This window comes from Oryctolagus cuniculus, chromosome 16 (genome assembly GCF_964237555.1).
Source record: "Oryctolagus cuniculus chromosome 16, mOryCun1.1, whole genome shotgun sequence".
Lineage (NCBI taxonomy): Eukaryota > Metazoa > Chordata > Mammalia > Lagomorpha > Leporidae > Oryctolagus > Oryctolagus cuniculus.
In genome coordinates this window covers 29,036,676-29,054,669 of record NC_091447.1, presented here as the reverse complement: position 1 = coordinate 29,054,669, position 17,994 = coordinate 29,036,676, and the positions used below count along the sequence as shown (strand labels likewise).

General features: G+C 39.3%; 1 protein-coding gene across 2 annotated transcripts in view; it reads right to left on the bottom strand.

Annotated features, from left to right (window-relative positions):
• Window positions 1-17,328, bottom strand: part of POU6F2 (POU class 6 homeobox 2) — a 498,475-nt gene extending 481,147 nt beyond the window's left edge. The window contains exon 1 of one of the 2 annotated variants that reach the window (XM_051852905.2): window positions 17,154-17,328. In XM_051852905.2, coding sequence (XP_051708865.2) covers window positions 17,154-17,258 — 105 coding nt within the window. In that variant the 5' untranslated portion in view covers window positions 17,259-17,328. The remainder of the gene's footprint in view (window positions 1-17,153) is intronic. The other variant, XM_051852903.2, reaches the window with a different exon arrangement.
• Window positions 17,329-17,994: the final 666 nt, after the last annotated feature.

The window sequence follows — 17,994 nt, the reverse complement described above, 5'->3', positions numbered from 1 at the left end:
ATAATCATGTAGGACAGCTCAAGCTACACTGTACCTGATGAAGAACGTGGAAGAAGATTCCCTCCACCACCCTTAATCTCTGGAAGTTTCAAGGTCTAAGAATTGTCACAAGTAATTTATGACTAGAATAAATAGGAGAGTAATATATAACTCACACCTTATACACATGATTGTTGATAGGGGCTCTGGAAGGGATGAAAAGGGAAGAATGGAAAGAGAAAAGATTTAATCATTACAAAAATGGCCAGAGAAAATAGATACACATGTAAAGACAACTTTGCAAAGAATAAATCTATGTTCCTTCAATCTAAATCAACAAGAGCTTGGGGCCAGTGCCTTGGCACAGTAGGTTAATCCTCCACCTATGGCGCCAGCATCACATATGGGCATTGGTTCGAGTCCTGGCTGCTCTACTTCCAGTCCAGCTCTCTGCTATGGCCTGGGAAGGCAGTGGAGGATGGCCCAAGTCCTTGGGCCCTGCACCCGCATGGGAGACCCAGAACAAACTTCTGGCTCCTGGCTTCGGATCGGCACAGCTCCGGCTGGTGCAGCCATTTGGGGAGTGAACCAGCAGAGGGAAGACCTTTCTCTCTGTCTCTCCCTCTTGCTATCTTTAATTCTACCTCTCAAATAAATAAATAAAATCTTAAAAAAAAAAAAAAAAACAAGAGCTCATACTTAGTATCCACTCATGGGTGGCCCGATAGCTATGAAGTAAGTGCCCAGAGAATAGGGTCTCAGCCAGGTTTCTCATCACCCTTGATCAAATCAGTTCATCTCTAGGAGAAATGGTAAAATAGGTATTACCTAGATCAATGAAAGGTACTAAGGAGGGAATGGAGCTAAATTTTGGTTTGGGTCAGCTGGACTTGATGACCTCTTTCTTGTACAATTTCTACAATTAGATGAAACTCACGTTTCTTCTTAGAAGGACCTGATCATATTTGCTTACATAAATTTATTCCTGCTCTCAGTTCCAAAATGGCTGGGACCTTCTATCCCCAAGGCTTCAAAACTTGACTAATAAGTTTATTCAATGATTGATTGATTGTTGAGTGAATTTTTTTTTCCATTACTACAAAATGTTTCTGCTCACTGGATCTAGATCCTAGGTCATGCCCTTAACCAACCTTAGCATAAGCACGAGAGATATTTGGTACCAAAGGGATATACAAAGGATTAAACCCCAGAGGTCACCACTGTGGGAAAATAGAACAGAGTTTTACAAAACCACGCTCTGAGGATTCATATGAGGCCAGACTTGTTCAGGCAGGCAGGTGAAGGACTTCCAGAGGAACTGTTGCCTCAAAAGGATGGACAGGATTTAAGTAAACAGAAACTGTGATGGAAACCTGAAGGTCTGGAATTTAAAAAAAAAAAAAAAAAAAAAAAAAACACTTCAGGTGTTTGGAAAAAGGAAGTAATCTAGTTTGAGTAAACCAGAGTTTAGAATCTGAATTGGGGGAGTGAAAGAACATAAGCAAATCTGGGAGAGGTTCATGAACCATTGAATGTTGCACATCAGGAAAACAAAACACTCAAAGCTGTGTTCTAAGGTGAATAACCAGCACCTGGAATAAGAGTGAACAATATCAACAACACAGGTGGAGTGTGAGCAAACGAATGATATGATCAAAACGGTAGGTTATGAGGGTTAATGTGGAGATGGAGGGCATCAGAATTGGATGGGAACTGAAAGAACAGACAGAGTACAGGCATGAAGTAAAGAGGGGGTGAACCAGGAAGAGGAATGGGAGTGGTGGAGAAAGTGGGAAATGTGGGAAACAAGATGGAGTCAGCTGGATGCTCCAAGTACACAACCATTCTTGTTTTTTAACTTTTATTTAGTAAATATAGATTTCCAAAGTATAGCTTTTGGATTACAGTGGCTTTTCCCCCCATAACTCCCCTCCCATCCTCAACCCTCCCATCTCCCGCTCCCTCTCCCATTCCATTCACATCAAGATTCATTTTCGATTATCTTTATATACAGAAGATCAATTTAGTATATATTAAGTAAAGATTTCTATGGTTTGCACCTACACAGAAACACAAAGTGTAAAGTACTGTTTGAGTACTAGTTATAGCATTAATTCACATTGGACAACACATTAAGGACAGAGATCCTACATGGCGAGTAAGTGCAATCATTCTTTATTCAGAAGGCCACTGCTCAGTATATTTGCACCCAAGCCTGCCTCAGGCTCTGCTCAACACCACCATATGGGTGATCTAAATGGCATTCACACACAAGGGGACTTCAAAGTTTCATGAAATAAAAATGGGACTAAAAGATGTTTATTTTTGGCACAAGAATTTTGAAATCCATAGTTTTTCATAATACACTTTACTGTAAACTTAAAGATCTGTCTCGTATTTCCAAAATTTTTGTATAAACTTATTTTTAATTCCATTTTCCATGTTTTTTACATATCCTCACATGTCAGCCTTCTGGTCCTGCTCTGTACTTGTACCCTGGGGTAATAGGCAGCCACCTGGTTTCTGAATTCACTTTGCAACCTTGTCCAGTTAACCAGATTTTCCTTGCTGTCCCATGCAGGATTATCCTTTCCTTCTTTCTCTAGCACCTATAGAATCAAGCCCTCTGATACTTCTCCCTCGCCCTTATTTTCCTGTCTCCTCTGAGGCCTGCCAGGTACTAGTCCTTATACCCCCAGCGTACAACACTCTTAAGGAATCCCTGCCTCACCCACCTGGCTTTTCCAACCAACTGTGTGGCTCCCCATCCCACTCTGGCACCTGAACTTATTTCCGGGTTGTTGCTTCACTCTGCCCCATCCATGCAACACTCCCACGGCTTAGAGTTCCCATTCTTTTAGGAAGGGATGATATGGCATTTATCCAAACCTTGATTAATATAGGTAAATTAGAAATAACAGAAAAAGGGTATCAGTAACAAAATGCAAAGTTTTACCCTTTTTGTTAGTTTTAGAGACTGAAGACTAGCTGGATGAAAAGCTTGTTCAACCAAGTGGAAAAATTACTTCTAGGAGAAATGATAAAATGGATATTACCTAGAGCAATGAAAGGTACTAAGGAGGGACTGGAGCTAAATTCTGCCTCTAGAGGGAGAGCTCAAACCCGTGAGAACATGTTACTTTCCTTGTTTACCAAGAGTGTGCTCCAAAACACTCAGAATATCAGACATGTCCCTCTTCAATGGACATGCACATTGAAGGATCAAATCTGAAGTATTTTAGAGGTGATAATTTCCAACTACTAGGTAGAGAAGAGACTTTTTATCAACCTTACTTCTACCCCCAGACCACCAAAGTTTAAAATGCCATTTTATAGGAAGAAATTTACTTGACAATAGGCAAGCAAGATAAAAGACACCGTTTATTCAATTTCAAAATTCATGGAAATCGAAGTATCAATGTTACAAGAAGGTTCTCCAAAATTTAAGAAATTCTTTAATAGAATCCCTAACTTCCCATCACTATAATGCTTAATTATAAAATAATTAGTTCATAAAAATGCATTTAGAAGGGTTGATGAATCTACAAGTGATTACAATCTAGTTAAGGTTTTGTGAAAGATGGATTGAGGGGCTGGGACTGTGGCATAAGCGGGTGGAGCCGCCGCCTGCAGTGCTGGCATCCCTTATGGGAGCCAGTTTGAGTCCTGGCTGCTCCACTTCCAATCCAATCTCTGCTATGCCCTGAGAAAGCAATAGAAGACTGCCCAAGACCTTGGGTCTCTGCACCCGCATGGGAGACCCAAAAGTTCCTGGCTTCGGATCGGGGCAGCTCCAGCTGTTGCAGCCATTTGGGGGACTGAACCATCAGATGGAAGACTTCTCTCTCTCTGCCTCTCCTTCTATGTTTAATTCTGCCTTTCAAATAAGTAAATCTTAAAGAAAAAAAAGATGGATTGAAAGATGGATCTTGCAAATTTAACACTCTGCCTTCAGATTCGGGCAACAATGTTAATCAGTTAAAGGACAGAGATAGAAGACAGAATGTTAATCAGTTAAAAGACTAAAAAAAAAAGGAAAACAAGTTTTTGAGGTTATAAATTTCACAAATCCTTGGGAATCCATCAGCAAAAACTGTCTTCAGCCCTTCCCTACCACCGTGTGTGGGAAGTGCATTCCTCGTACGCAGAACAGTGCTCACTGGTCACTTCACTGAAGGGCTGCATGGCCATGCGGTGTTAGGAAATTGACTCCTTCAGGCCAGGCTAACTCCTTGTTCAGTTGGGAGCAGCTCTTTGGATGGAAGCTAACAAAGAACACAGACCTCGTCCATCTTCCACTCACCATCTGTTGTTTCATTCTTAATAAAAGAATCATCTTCCAGGCTACCACAGGGAGCCCAATCATAACAGATATGAGGGTACCTCAAAAAGTTCATGGAAAATAGAATGACAAGATAAGCTGATTTTGGTGCAAAAATTATTTGAAATGCACATTTTTTCCATATATGCATCTTCCACAAACTTTTTGAAGACTCCGTGCTTTGATGACAATAAATTTCCCATATACAGTGCATGAAATGAATGAGCCACAGATTCTTGGGAGGAAGAGATGCAGAAAAGGGAGGAGAAAGAGTAAACTAGAGACGTTTCTATTGTCAAGTCCGCTGCACCAACAGAGGAAACTAGGAGTCACACTTTCCACAGGTAACACGCAGGGCCATGTTTCAATTCTGTGGTCTTGAGTGTGATTAAGGAGTTATCCTGCCCTCTAACATTCTCAGGTCAAATGCCAGCTTTGCCACTTAGCTGTCTGCATGACTTGCCTCATTTCCTTAGTCTCAACTTCTCAGTAAATTGGAGACAACAGAACCTATTTCATAGACCTGTGGCGAGGATTAAATTATGCTTGTGAAGTGCCCGGCACTTAGTAAGCGCTCACTAATTGGTGGCTTATTAGTAGTGTGGCTGTTTCGGGGCTGACTAAATATTTAGGCACTTTCTGTATTAAAAAGTGTTATTAAACATTACTGCATATATTCAAAGTTTACAAGATTCCCAGAGAAACACACACACACACACACACACACACACACTGAACACCAGACTACATTCCCTCCATTCCTCTTCTGTTGATTTACGATTTGGGGGGACACAGTGTTCAGTCATCATTGCCTCATTTGTTATTATTTAAAACAACAATCATCCAGTTTAGGAGGTGCTATGATAGCTCGCAATGATCTCTGAAGCTACTCAGATCAAGTGAAACAGAATGTCTGGGGATGAGTCCTTCACGTAAGTAGACTGTTAAAGGTTGCCCCTAGGAATTCTGAAAGGCTGCCAGTTACAAGGTAGAAGAAAGGGGTCTTCAATGTAACACAGAAGGTCAAGCTGCTACCTGCAGTGCCCGCATGCCCTGAGGGTGCTGGTTCTTGTCCCAGCAGCTCAACTTCCTGTCCAGTTCCCTGCTAATGTGCTAGGAAGGCAGCAGAAGATGGCCCAAGATAGATAGATACATATAGATGCTTTTCAAATAAAATAAATAAATCTTTTTTAAAAAAAGGTAGAGGAAACAGTGAATCTGTATAAAGAATATCTGGGTTCAAATCTCTTTTTCCACTCATGAACAGTAAGGCTATAAATAAGACCCTTATAAATACGACCACTTGGAGCTTCCACATCCATGAAGGGAGACCGATGGGTTGGTACCCACTTCTGCAGATGTGGCTCTGAAATGAGATCACTACTGTCAAAGGCAGCTCTGCAACCTGTCCGTGAGAGCCAGGTGATGGAGCCCACGACTTTTAAACCCAGGCACGAAGCATGATAGCTTCCTAGGATGCTTATCCTAACATCCGGAAGAAAGATCAGAGAAGGAAAAAAGCATTATCCACCCACCCATTGAAACAATTCTGAACATCTGTGCGGGGGAAAAATGTCACAGTCAGCTCAAACTTTCATGTTGTCTTCAAATACAAGATATCAATTACTGCTCCCCTTCACTTTCTTCTTAGTGTATATGAGATAATATGATCAAGAGGAATGAGCAGAGACATGTCCCAGAAGAAATGGAAAACATAACTTCTCACATTCTCTTAAATATTTAAGTAGCACACACTTTGCATGCCTTATCAAAACCCTAAATTAGTACAATTCAAAAGCCAAAGCTTTGATTCAGCTCTTCTCCTGACTGCATTATTTAACCTACGAATCAGGGTTGAAGGATTGGTCTGACAACATGAAATACAGAAAACAGGAATTTAAGTGACATTAATTACCATGAATTTCTTCTGGGCTCCTTTTCACTAATCTAGGGATACTAACTGAATCAGGCATTGGAAACACACATCTATGTCAATTACCTTAACAAATAACATTGAGGCCCATGAAAGAAAATAAGTTATACATTTTGTGCATTTGTCTGTTCAGCTTGGAACAGACAGGTTTTAAAGTCATAATGCATCTAAACACCTTTTCTCTGCACATAAAGCTACCCTTCACTTTTAACATTAAACATTTTGAGTTTTAGCATTTAACATTATAAGCTCCTTGAGGACAGCAAACTCCATATGGAGTGCTGGAACCTTGCATTAGAAATGAAGTATCTGTTTTTCAGACTAATTGCAGAGAGTAATTTGTTTTACAAATCTAGATGTTCTACAAGGCAGAACTGGTTAAATAAATCATTATACATCTGTAACAGGGAATACTACATAGAAAGATACAGATTTGTTCCTTAGAACACGACATGCTTAGATATGTTTTGAAAATGTGAAAGGAAGCTGCAGAACTCCATATATAGTACTTAGCTACTTGATAATTATGAATATTTTCTATGCTTAAACATAGAAAGATAACAATTTCTCATACAGCCTTCCAGAAATTAACAGTTATTCGCAGGGAATGGAATGAAGGGTTCTTCGCTTTTCACTTTGTGCTCTGTGTTGTTGAAATTGTTTGCTATAGGCACACATGGCTTTTATAATTTTTAATAAAAAATTCAAAGATTCACAGGAGTCTGCCATGCAGCTTGCTTCAGTCATGTGCATGTAAGATTTGTGTTCATGTTCTGTCGGTTTTGCTCAGATGTTCCTCTCTCTGCCTGAACTAACTGTTGAAATTCGATTTGATGGGCAATGGTAGGAAGAGAGAAACTGATCCCAATGGATGTCACAGCATTTGTACAAAGCAGCCAAAAACTGGAAGCACACTGCAAAACTCACAGCTCGTGATTCTGGAAGCAGGCAACAGTAATATTCATCCCTTTGCAATATAGTTGCCAGCCGTGTACACAAATTTCTACAATCTTGATGTTTAAAAATTAAAGTCTTCTCCCACGCTCTCGAACTTGAGAGGAGTCAAGAAAACATCTACCAAAACTTTTTCATGTACTAAACCTGAAAACAGACAAACTATTTTTAGATTTTTGTAAGTTAAATAATGAAGTATTTCTAAAATGTTTAAAGTGTGTTTGTGTGCTCACAAATGACTAGCTTGCTGCTTTTTCATTCTTATTCTAGATTTGTTAGTCCCCTAGAAACAAGATACAGATTTATTTACAAATGGAAAAAGTTTTCAAATGGGAAACTACAACTTTCATCTTTGTGTTTAATAATAACATTTTATCAAGGAATAAAGTATAATTGCTTTGGATTTGAGCAATAATGCTATCCTTTGGTCCCAGAAATATTTTGAATATTACAACACACATCTTTTACATCAGAATTTACTAGAAATATACCTGAGAACGTATATTCTTTAAGGAAAGAATTAAAGAAAACAAATACAGAAAAGATTTACTTTTAAATAAAAAGAAAATTTCAAACTTGAGGTTCTTATGTCACAGCCAAATTTCCACAAAATCTCTTTCTTCCCAAATTCTGACCCAGGGCGTTTCATCCCACAATCATTTCTGCTTGCTGTTCAAGCAGCATCTTGTCAAATCGGGCTGCAAGATTAAGTTTCCCAATTCAGAATTCAATATCGTAACCCTAAGGATATAAGATCCAAGCTGGAACATTCTGTTTTTTATAAAGAACTGGATAAAATTGTTTCAGCCCAGAGACCATAGTTTGCCCAGACCACAGCGAGGAATCATCAGGACTGACACTAAGTGAGACGCGTTGGATGTTCTTGGCTGTATTCGTGCACATTAAGCAGCATCTTACATTTGTCCCAACTCTCAACCTTTTGGAAAAAAAGGTTGAAAGAGCCTTGTCGGGTTTTTTTTAGCATTATTTCAGGTTTACAAAATTAAGTAGGGCTGTCTGAAGCAAGTTTGGCCTGCCATAGTCTAGTGCTGTGTGTCTGGCTCCATTTTTGCCCTGGCTGGGCTTCCATTTTGGACAAATAGAACTGAAGATGGAGAAATATTATCATTCAGTATCACTTAAGGAAGACAGTGTCTCTGATCTCATGTTGGAACAATATTTGCCTCTTAAACTTAGCAGTAAAGTGTTTTATTTAAACAAGTGTATATGGAGGGGCCAGTGCTGTAGCATAGTAGGCTCAGCCTCTCCCTGTGGCACCACCATCCCATATGGGCACCAGTTCATGTCCTGGCTTCTCTTCTGATCCAGCTCTCTGCTTATGGCCTGGGAAAAAAGTAGAAGATGACCCAAGGGCTTGGGCCCCTGCACCCATGTGGGAGATCAGAAAGAAGCTCCTGGCTCCTGGCTTTAGATAGGCCCAGCTTCAGCTGTTGCTGCCACTTGGGGAGTGAACCAGTGGATGGAAGACCTTTCTCTCTATCTCTCCCTCTGTGTTTAACTCTACCTCTCAAAGAAAATCATTTTTTAAAAAAGTGTATATGGGGGCCAGCATGGTAGAGCAACAAGTTAAGCCATTGCATTGCATGCTGGTATCCCATATCAGAATTCTGGCCTGAGTCCCACCTGCTCCACTTCCAGTCCAGCTCCCTGCTAATATGCCTGCAAAGGCAGATGATGGCCACAGTACTCAAATCCTTGACTCCCACCTGGGAGACCCAGTTGCAGTTCTTGGCTTCAGCCTGACCCAATCTAGGACATTATGGCCATTTGGGGAGTGAACCCAGTGGATGAAAGATCTTTCTTTAACCTGTCATTCTACCTTTCAAACTACTGAATAGTTCTTAAAACTGTATGTAAGTTCTACATGGAAAACTAAGCTCCTATAAACTGTGCACTTTCTTCTACTTAAGAAGAGGTTCCTTAGGGCAGCACTGTGGCATAGCAGGCTAAGCTGCTGCCTCCAATGCTGGAATCCCAGGAGTGCTTGTTCCAGTCCTGGCTGCTCCACTTCCAATATAGCTCCCTGTTAATGCACCTGAGAACGCAGCAGAAGATGGCCCAAGTGCATGGATCCCTGCAGCCACATGGTATACCTGGGTGGAGCTTCAGCCTGGCCCAGCCCCAACTGTTATGGCCATTTGGGGAACAAACCAGTGGGTAGAACTCCGTGTGTGTGTGTGTGTGTGTGTGTGTCTCCCTCTAACTCTGCCTTTTGAAGAAATTTTTAAAAAACGTTTGCTCAAGTTCTGATCAATGCCAAAATCACCATTTCACAGGTAATCTTTTTCAAGTATACTTGTTTCTCTAAGTTTTCAGGTATCAGAAATATTTTCTTCATAAAATACACTGTCAACATTATATGAAGCCCTAAAATATCTGTTGCAACAAAAATGCTATTTCACAGCATCATAGCACTGAACTCGTGTAAAACAATTCAACAAGTTAAGTAAAAGAAAAGCATTCCTTAATTTTAAAATCCTTGAATAGCACAAGCACGGTGAAGGGTTCCTTCCCCTTGCCTTTGGATTTGATTAATTTTTTCTGAGATTTTTTTTTTCTGTTTGTGTGATCTAAATCGCTAGGTGAAATGAAGTAAGCTTACAAAATAACTTAGCAGAAATACAAACTAACAAGCAAGTATATTGGCGAGTTTTCTGCTACTGTTTTGCTTGAGGTCTCGTCTCTTTCTGCTGCCGTTTGCTGCCTGGGCAGCCCACAAAGATGCACTTTTCAGTTATTACTCATCGAACCGCCTCTGGATTTCAGTGGATAAGAGAAGAAAAGCTGATGGACAAATGACAGTGAAGGAAGAGGTGCATTTGAGGGGCTGCATCCTTTTTATTACAGGTGTCAACATATTTATTTGCATCTCTGACCCTAGGATAGCTGGAAATTGTGTGGCCACCTTTTCCTACTCGAATAATCCACCCCCTAGGGAATAAAACTGAAAATAGGTGAAATTTAGAATATTCTGTTGATCCTCAATTTTTTCCCTTGATCTTATGATTACAAAAGCACTGCTGAAGGAGATGGGGTTGTAGTTCACCTGGAATCAGTGCAGGTATCAGCGGCTAATCTCTGTCTTTGGAGGAAAAAGTCCTTCATATCATGGGGGTGGTAAAGCTAGTGATCAAACAAAACACTCTTTCCTAAAGTCAGCCAACTTGAAAAATACAGTGTCTTAAAACCTAGTTTCCCTTTATAAATAATCAAAGAGGTTTTCAATTATTCTGTTGCTACTTATATACAATGATTTTAGATTCACAAGTAGTGTTAGCCTAGAGTAATGATCATTTATAGATGGGTATAAAAATAGTCGTATACGCATAGGGCAAACTAGGAACAAACTTCTCAAATAAAAATTAAGCAATTTTCACCATAATTGGCTCATCCTGTAGAACTAAGATGAACAAGAGAATAGAAAAGTAAATTCCTACTGGAATGTTGTATAACTCAAACCCTATCTTCAAATTAAGATTCAGAAGAAATGTGTGAAAAAAAAAAACACTGGCACAGATCGTGGTTACAATTTTGGACCAGCTTAAGACAAGTTAGTTCAACAGAGCAATCTGCTCACAAAATGAGGCTTCACTTAGTAATTTACTTCATTGGACACGCATTTCACCTATAAAAAGTAAAAAGGGAGGGAGGAAGAGAGAAAGAAGAAAGAGAGGAAAGAGGGGAAAAATGTAAGTGAATATTTGAGATTATATTTAGAGCAGCTACTATCTCTCAAGAAGTGATTGATTATAAGACAATTTAAAAGTTGTGTTATTTGGAGCCGGCGCCACAGCTCACTAGGCTAATCCTCCGCCTAGTGGCGCTGGCACACCAGGTTCTAGTCCCGGTCGGGGCGCCGGATTCTGTCCCGGTTGCCCCTCTTCCAAGCCAGCTCTCTGCTGGCCAGGGAGTGCAGTGGAGGATGGCTCAAGTACTTGGGCCCTGCACCCCATGGGAGACCAGGAGAAACACCTGGCTCCTGCCTTCAGATCAGCGCGGTGGGCCAGCCGCAGCGCGCCGGCCACGGCGGCCATTGGAGGGTGAACCAACGGCAAAGAAAGACCTTTCTCTCTGTCTCTCTCTCTCTCTCTCACTGTCCACTCTGCCTGTCAAAAAAAAAAAAAAAAAAAAAAAGAAAAGAAAGAAAGAAAACAAACAAAAAAGTTTTGTAATTTGGATTTTTAGTAATCAAATTATCTTTTTGCACATTGTTTTTTCGACTCTGATCCTTTTATATTTGCATTTTATTTCACAACTTTCTACATGATCAAGTGTTAGAACAACTGAAAAGTGGAGTTTTTCAATATTTGAGGTATATTAAAGTCTAATTTTGGTAAACAAAGATGAGAAAGATACTGTATTCAGTAACGTAGTTTTATATAGCACAAAAAATTCAGTAAAGAAATGCCTTATTTTACTAAACTTCAGAAGAAGACTATAGATTCTAAACACATGAAAATTACTACATGCAAATTTTCTCACAAGCATTCGCATTTTAAGAGTCACAGCAACCTCACTGCATATGTAGGTGTGGGAACCTGAAAGCTTTCAATTCTTAAATATTAACTTGATACTTGACTATATAGTTCCATTAATTGATCTTAAAAATAAAAAAGCTATTTTTATGTATTGGTTGTTTGATATTCTTAACATCATTGTGTAGTATTATCATGTTGTTGAATTTTATTTTAGTGAAAAAAAAAGCTTACTTTATACTTTTTATTTATCTGAAGGAGAGAGAGCTTCCTGCTGCTGGCTGACTCCTCAAATAAGTGCAAGAACCTAGGCTGGGCCAGGGCCAAAACTGGCATCCAGAAACTCCTCCAAGTCTCCCCCTCTGTGGCAGGCAACCAATGACTTGAGTTCTCACTGATGTCTCCCAGGGTCTGCAATGGCAGGAAGCTGGAGTCAGAACCAGAGCCAGGAATCAAACCCAGGCAGGTTCTCTGATGGAGGATTTGAGTATCTTAACCACTGGACTAAAAGCGCACTCCCCCAGTTTTGCAATTTAAATACCTACTTCAACTTTAAAATATTCTAAAGGTAACAAACTGACTACACCTAATAAAGTATTGGAAAACCTAACATCAAATTTTCCTCGAAGTAGAGGATTAAGTGAAGAGTTTAAGGTCAATCAGAAGTACATAGTACAAACTCTCACTTTATGTTTCTGTGTGGGAGCAAACTGTTGAAATACTTACTTAAGGTATACTAAGCTGATCTTCTGTATATTAAGATAATCGAAAATGAATCTTGATGTGAATGGAAGGGGAGAGGGAGTGGGAAAGGGGAGGGTTGTTGGTGGGAGGGACGGTATGGGGGGGGAAGCCATTGTAACCCATGAGTCGTACTTTGGAAATTTATATTCATTAAATAAAAGATAAAAAAAAAAAAAAGAAAAAAAAAAAAACAAAGTCATAGAACTGAAATAAAAGAATCAGCACTAAAAAAAAAAAAAAAAAAAAAAAAAAAAAAAAAGAAGTACATAGTACAAACTCAACCCTAGTGAGTCTGGCACTTACCAAATCACCATTGTACACTCAGAAAGAATACCCTTTAATTAATCTGTCTTACCCAGTACCTATCCCTCTGTAATGACTTGGGGGAGAGCATTCTCAGTTAAATTTAAGCAGCAATAAGTCCCACCCTGGAAAGATAAACTCACTGAAGCAATACCTTAGTTTCAAGACACAAGCATTCATACCCAGAAAGCAACTTTTTTTGGAGTAAATTTATGTTTGGCCTATGTAAAACAGGGTTAAGTCCCCGATTTTCATTTTTTCTGGAGGGCATGAAGATGAGTCTAAGAGGACTGTGCACAATCCACAAGGGTGCCCTGTACGCTCTGCAGGGGCTCCTTCTCCCCAGGCAACCTGCGGCTCACATCAGTTCCACATGTTCCAGGTAAGCAAATTATGCTAAAACTACATTGAATACCTTTGGGAACAAGAGGGTGTAACTAAGCACAAAATATAAAATTAATCATTTTGATACTAAGGCAATGAAATCATTTTTTGTTTCAAAATATCCATATAAGAAAACATGCACCGAGATCTGGTTAAGCCAAAAGCACTATAGCTGCTTGCAGTCAGTCCCCTCATTAGCACACATACTGAGCCCAGTCTCACACACCTATGTCGGCTTTCTAATGTACAACCACAAAGCACTTCAGACTGTATAAATCCACATTGAAAAACAGACCCATTCTTCGGGAAAGGAAAATCGAAAAAAACTTTCAATTGCACTTTAACACCATTGGAATAGGCGAGGGCATTTCAAGAAAGAAGTTTGTGGAAAAAGAGTTAAAAGTTTATTTTAATGCAAAAAAAAAAAGCTTTGAAAGTTATACATGTTTTTTTTCATAATACACATTGCCCATGAACTTTATGAGACCCCTTGTGGAATGCATGGTCTATTCACTTCTGGTTCCTTAGCAATGTCAAACGGCAGTGCACTCATGAGCACTTTATCTGGTTGTCACCCCCAATCCCAGTAAACTCTTATGTGCTTGATAAATATTTCTATCCACTGTGCCTCCTCTACTGTTTTTATTAGCAAGTAATTTAATATTCTTTGCTTTGTAATATTTGCAAGAGAGAATCTACAGACATGTGTAGCCAGCCTGGACCTTCAAGCCTTCCCATCAGGATGATAGGATGGCCAGGTCTTCTGGGGATATTGGACATGGTTACCCCTCTACAGGAGATGAAAGGAAAAAAAAAAAAAAAACAGGAGGTCTGTAATACTGACAAACTAATCTGTCACTCACAAGCTCAGGTCTCCCAGAAAGAAAAACGCAATAAACATTTAATGAACACGACGGGTAGAAACACAAGTCTTCATTTTTAAATGATATTCAAAACTCACGGCCCAGGAGCTGTCTCACTGTTCAGTTTGAATTGATTTGAAAGTCATCTGAAAGATACGAATCCATCCTGTGGTTCCAGGGGTTAGAAAGCTTCCTACAGAAACTGCTAACAAAAATCTGGTTTGATTTCCAAAACCTGTATGAATGAACCGAGTTTCTTGAGCTTGATATAGCTGGCAGGGAGTTTGCTCTTGCAAGTAGTAGACTGCTTAATTGCTTGCTTGGGGGGAGGGAAAATCCTTGGGGAAAGGCACATATGAGCAATATCTACTCTGTGAAGCCACAGGCTGGCTCATGGCTGGCAACACAGAAAAGTCTTCCCTTTCCCCCAGTGGAAGCCACTGTGGATACTCATCCCAGAGGTGAATGAAAAAATCCTCTGGATCATATTTCATGGGAATCTTTTGTGTCCTGAACAGAAAAGATCACTAAAACCAGGTATTTGCTCCTCAACCCAAAGCCATTTAGGAAGAAAGGAAATGGGCAAAACCAATTATGATTCCAATACACAGTTTAGAAAGAATACACACAAACATTTGCATTCTCAAGTGAGACTGTCCATACCTGTTAAATGCTAAGAGCTAAAGAATAAAACATTCCTTTTTGGTTAGGAGTGATTACAGAATAGTAAAAATTATTTTCATGTTCTTTTCCTTATTGTTAGAAGTAATCATTTGAGTACAGATTCTTAGCCATGCTGTACAAAGTGAATTAATTTTAAATGTATATGCCGCCTTTTTATATTTAAAGATGCATTTTAGATTTTCTGACATTTATGCCATGTGTATAGCATAACATGTTATTTTTCTTTCCCTTTGAATACTTAATAGTTTCAATGTCAAATAAAAAAACATTCTAGTTTGTACATGTTTAGCCTAGACAAATTTTATCTTCAGAATCACTGCTTTTAGAATTTGCTAACTTGACAATGAGTTTTTTAAACAAATAATTTATGAGAAAGAACATTTTCAGAAAACATATGGTTGCTCTGAGGCAACTATGTACTAAGTATCATAACAAATCATTAACACGCAGAGTTCCTGGACTAGGGAGCCTTTAAAAATTAGAGAGTACACACAAAATACAGAGAGCAAGTAATGAAACTAATTTTAAGTCCTGATAAATTACAAACTGAGTCTTGGATCTGTAAAATGTACACAGATTTTTTTTAATGTATACATCTGAACCTTTTAAAAGTATTTACCTTTACAATTGATTTCCAGTAAGTGCTATTGAATGGCAAGCTAGAAGGATCTCTGATTCATCACCAGAAATATATTCAAAAGGAAATTTTATTTCTTATCTGGGACTGAAGCAGATTAATTTTCACAGTGCTAAGTCCTATACCCATGCCATTGGAAACATAGAAGGGGCATTCTCAGGAAAGTTTCATTAAACAGGACAAGACAGTCATCAAGGGCTCAAGTTTTATTTACATACCAAAAGGCCATCTATTTTAACAGGTATTTATTTAATTGCCTACACTACGATTCTTTTAGCTCTATTTAATACACACTTGCTTATCAGCAAACATGTACACTGAAACAGGCATTAACAGAACATAAAATCATTTTACATATTTTCTTCTGTTAAATACATGCCCAGAGATTTCACTCTATACCTGTCGGTAGGACAAAAACCAACATGAAAGTTTTTTAAAAATATTTTTTTTCTATGGAAGCAAATATCTACTTCTTTTAAAATAGTATGAGCCCATGGAAACATGGCATTATGTATCTGACATTTTCCATCTAAAAATACATTATGAAGCACACTGGTATTAATAAACCATGTGCTTTCAGAACCCTGAAGTGCTTCGCTGTAATTTTGTTGAAAACAGAGTAAGATGGTATATTTTCCACCATGCTATTAACATACAGCCAACAAATTTTATGTCATCACCTTGCCAGCTTGTCTCCATTTGGGAAGTGTAGGAAAAAAAAGAAAACTTTTAAGAGTTCATAAATATGCGTCACCACATTCTGCCTGATGAGTTAATAATTTGCAAGTAAGCATAGATAACTCAAATTTTAGTCAAAAATACAATCCCAAAAATAATTACAAGGAGCCATGTATTTCTGTGCACTCCCTGTCTCCTTCCCCCACCCCCATCACAGTCAGAGAAAGCACCTTCTGCGGCAGCCAACTCTCCCGCTCTCGCCACTTCAGTTATCTGAAGGCAAATGAAAAGACAAGGATCCTTTCCTCTCCTGATTCCGCTTACCAGGCAAAGCTCTGAACACAAGCATCAACTACCGACTTCCCAGAAAGCACCCAACAGAAAGAGCAAGACTCACTGACCCATTTGGAAGACAAAGACGACAAAACAGAAAAGCTCTAAGAACCAGCTGGTGAGGCCTCTGAGAGAGATTCTTCTGGCATTTCATCACCGCAGCCCCGGACCGGCTCACCTCCCTGGATACCAGGAGGAGGAACTAAATAGAGCTGTTTATTAAAGCTGTTGTGCTAGATTGCATTAGGACGCGCCAGCAGACCACCTGGACCTTTCCGATTGTGGCAGTGTTTAATTTGCAGCCTGCCCCTCCACAGCAGCCAATACTCCCACTGCATTCAGCTAGCTCAGTCACACGCTGTCTGGGGGTAGAAGTAAAGGCACACACATTCATACATTTATATTTTCCTTAGGAAGAGAGAGGGGCACAGAGGGACCAACACAGCCAAAATAAAAACAGTGGACAGCATTAGAAACACTGTTCACTCCTACCTAGGAAACATGTACTTTATTCTCTTCTCACACTTCATCTCAACAGAAAATAAATCCCCCCAATAATTTCTTAAACACCCACATCAAATCATACATTAGACTTGTTCTTCAAAAAAAATTTTTTGGGGGGTGGTGGTTTTAGGTTTTGTTTCACGGCAGCACGTTGAAGTTTTAAGCGGAGGTTTCCTGGCCAGATTTAATGGGTGCCTTTTGCCTTCCGCACTTTCAGCACTACACTGGCAGGTAGCTTAAGATACAGATAGAAAGATGGTACAGTAAATATGAATTATGTGAATCATATGGTGAGACCCTTGTGGAAAAAAAGAGAGTTGAGAAATGGCTGACTCCATACCTGACCAATTACAGCTGGCATGGTCCCCGTGTCCTGCTGCGCTGAGAGATCGCAATCCATCATATGTTGTCTTTGAAAAGGAGAATGGGGGTTTCTGGCATGCATCTGTCAATCAACTTCTGCACTCACAACCATCACCAAAAGCAAGGGGGAAAAAAGTCAGGCTGCTCCACCAAATAGGATGAAACCGTCATGTGACCTCCGGCAGACACGCACACACACATTCACTACCTCCATGGAGCGTAAGAATTTTCTGTAGATATGAAATGACATTGACAAATATCCAATACCAAGTAAATAAAGTGAGACAAACAGCTATTCACCAAAGACAAAACGTTGGCTGTAATCTTCCACTAAGGGCTTAACAAACCTATGAGGATTTTTTAAATGCTCTAGAAATCTATGTATAGGAGAAAAACAAAAACAAAATTAACTATTTCATGGGAGTGGTAATTGAAGCTTTGATTTTTATGCCACCATATGCATGTTTCAAATTATAATTCATTGCCATACTTCTTTTAAGCTATAGCTAATGATTTTATTTTCAAAATCTCTAAGTGACCTTTTGACAATACACAGTAATCTCTGCTGTTTTATATGAAGTCACCTTTATAGAAGAGCTTGAAATGTTAACTGTCACATAACAGATACCCTGGTGTGTGTTGATTGGAAGTGGATATACAACCATTTGTGTGAACTGTGATGACCACTCAACATAAAATATTCAAAGTGTGTAAATAGTAGTCACTAAACTTTTCATTTTTCTAAAAGGTTAGAAAATGATTTACCTGCAGCTCATTCAAACTGATGTAACGTGATGTCAAATATTTTAACTTTTTAC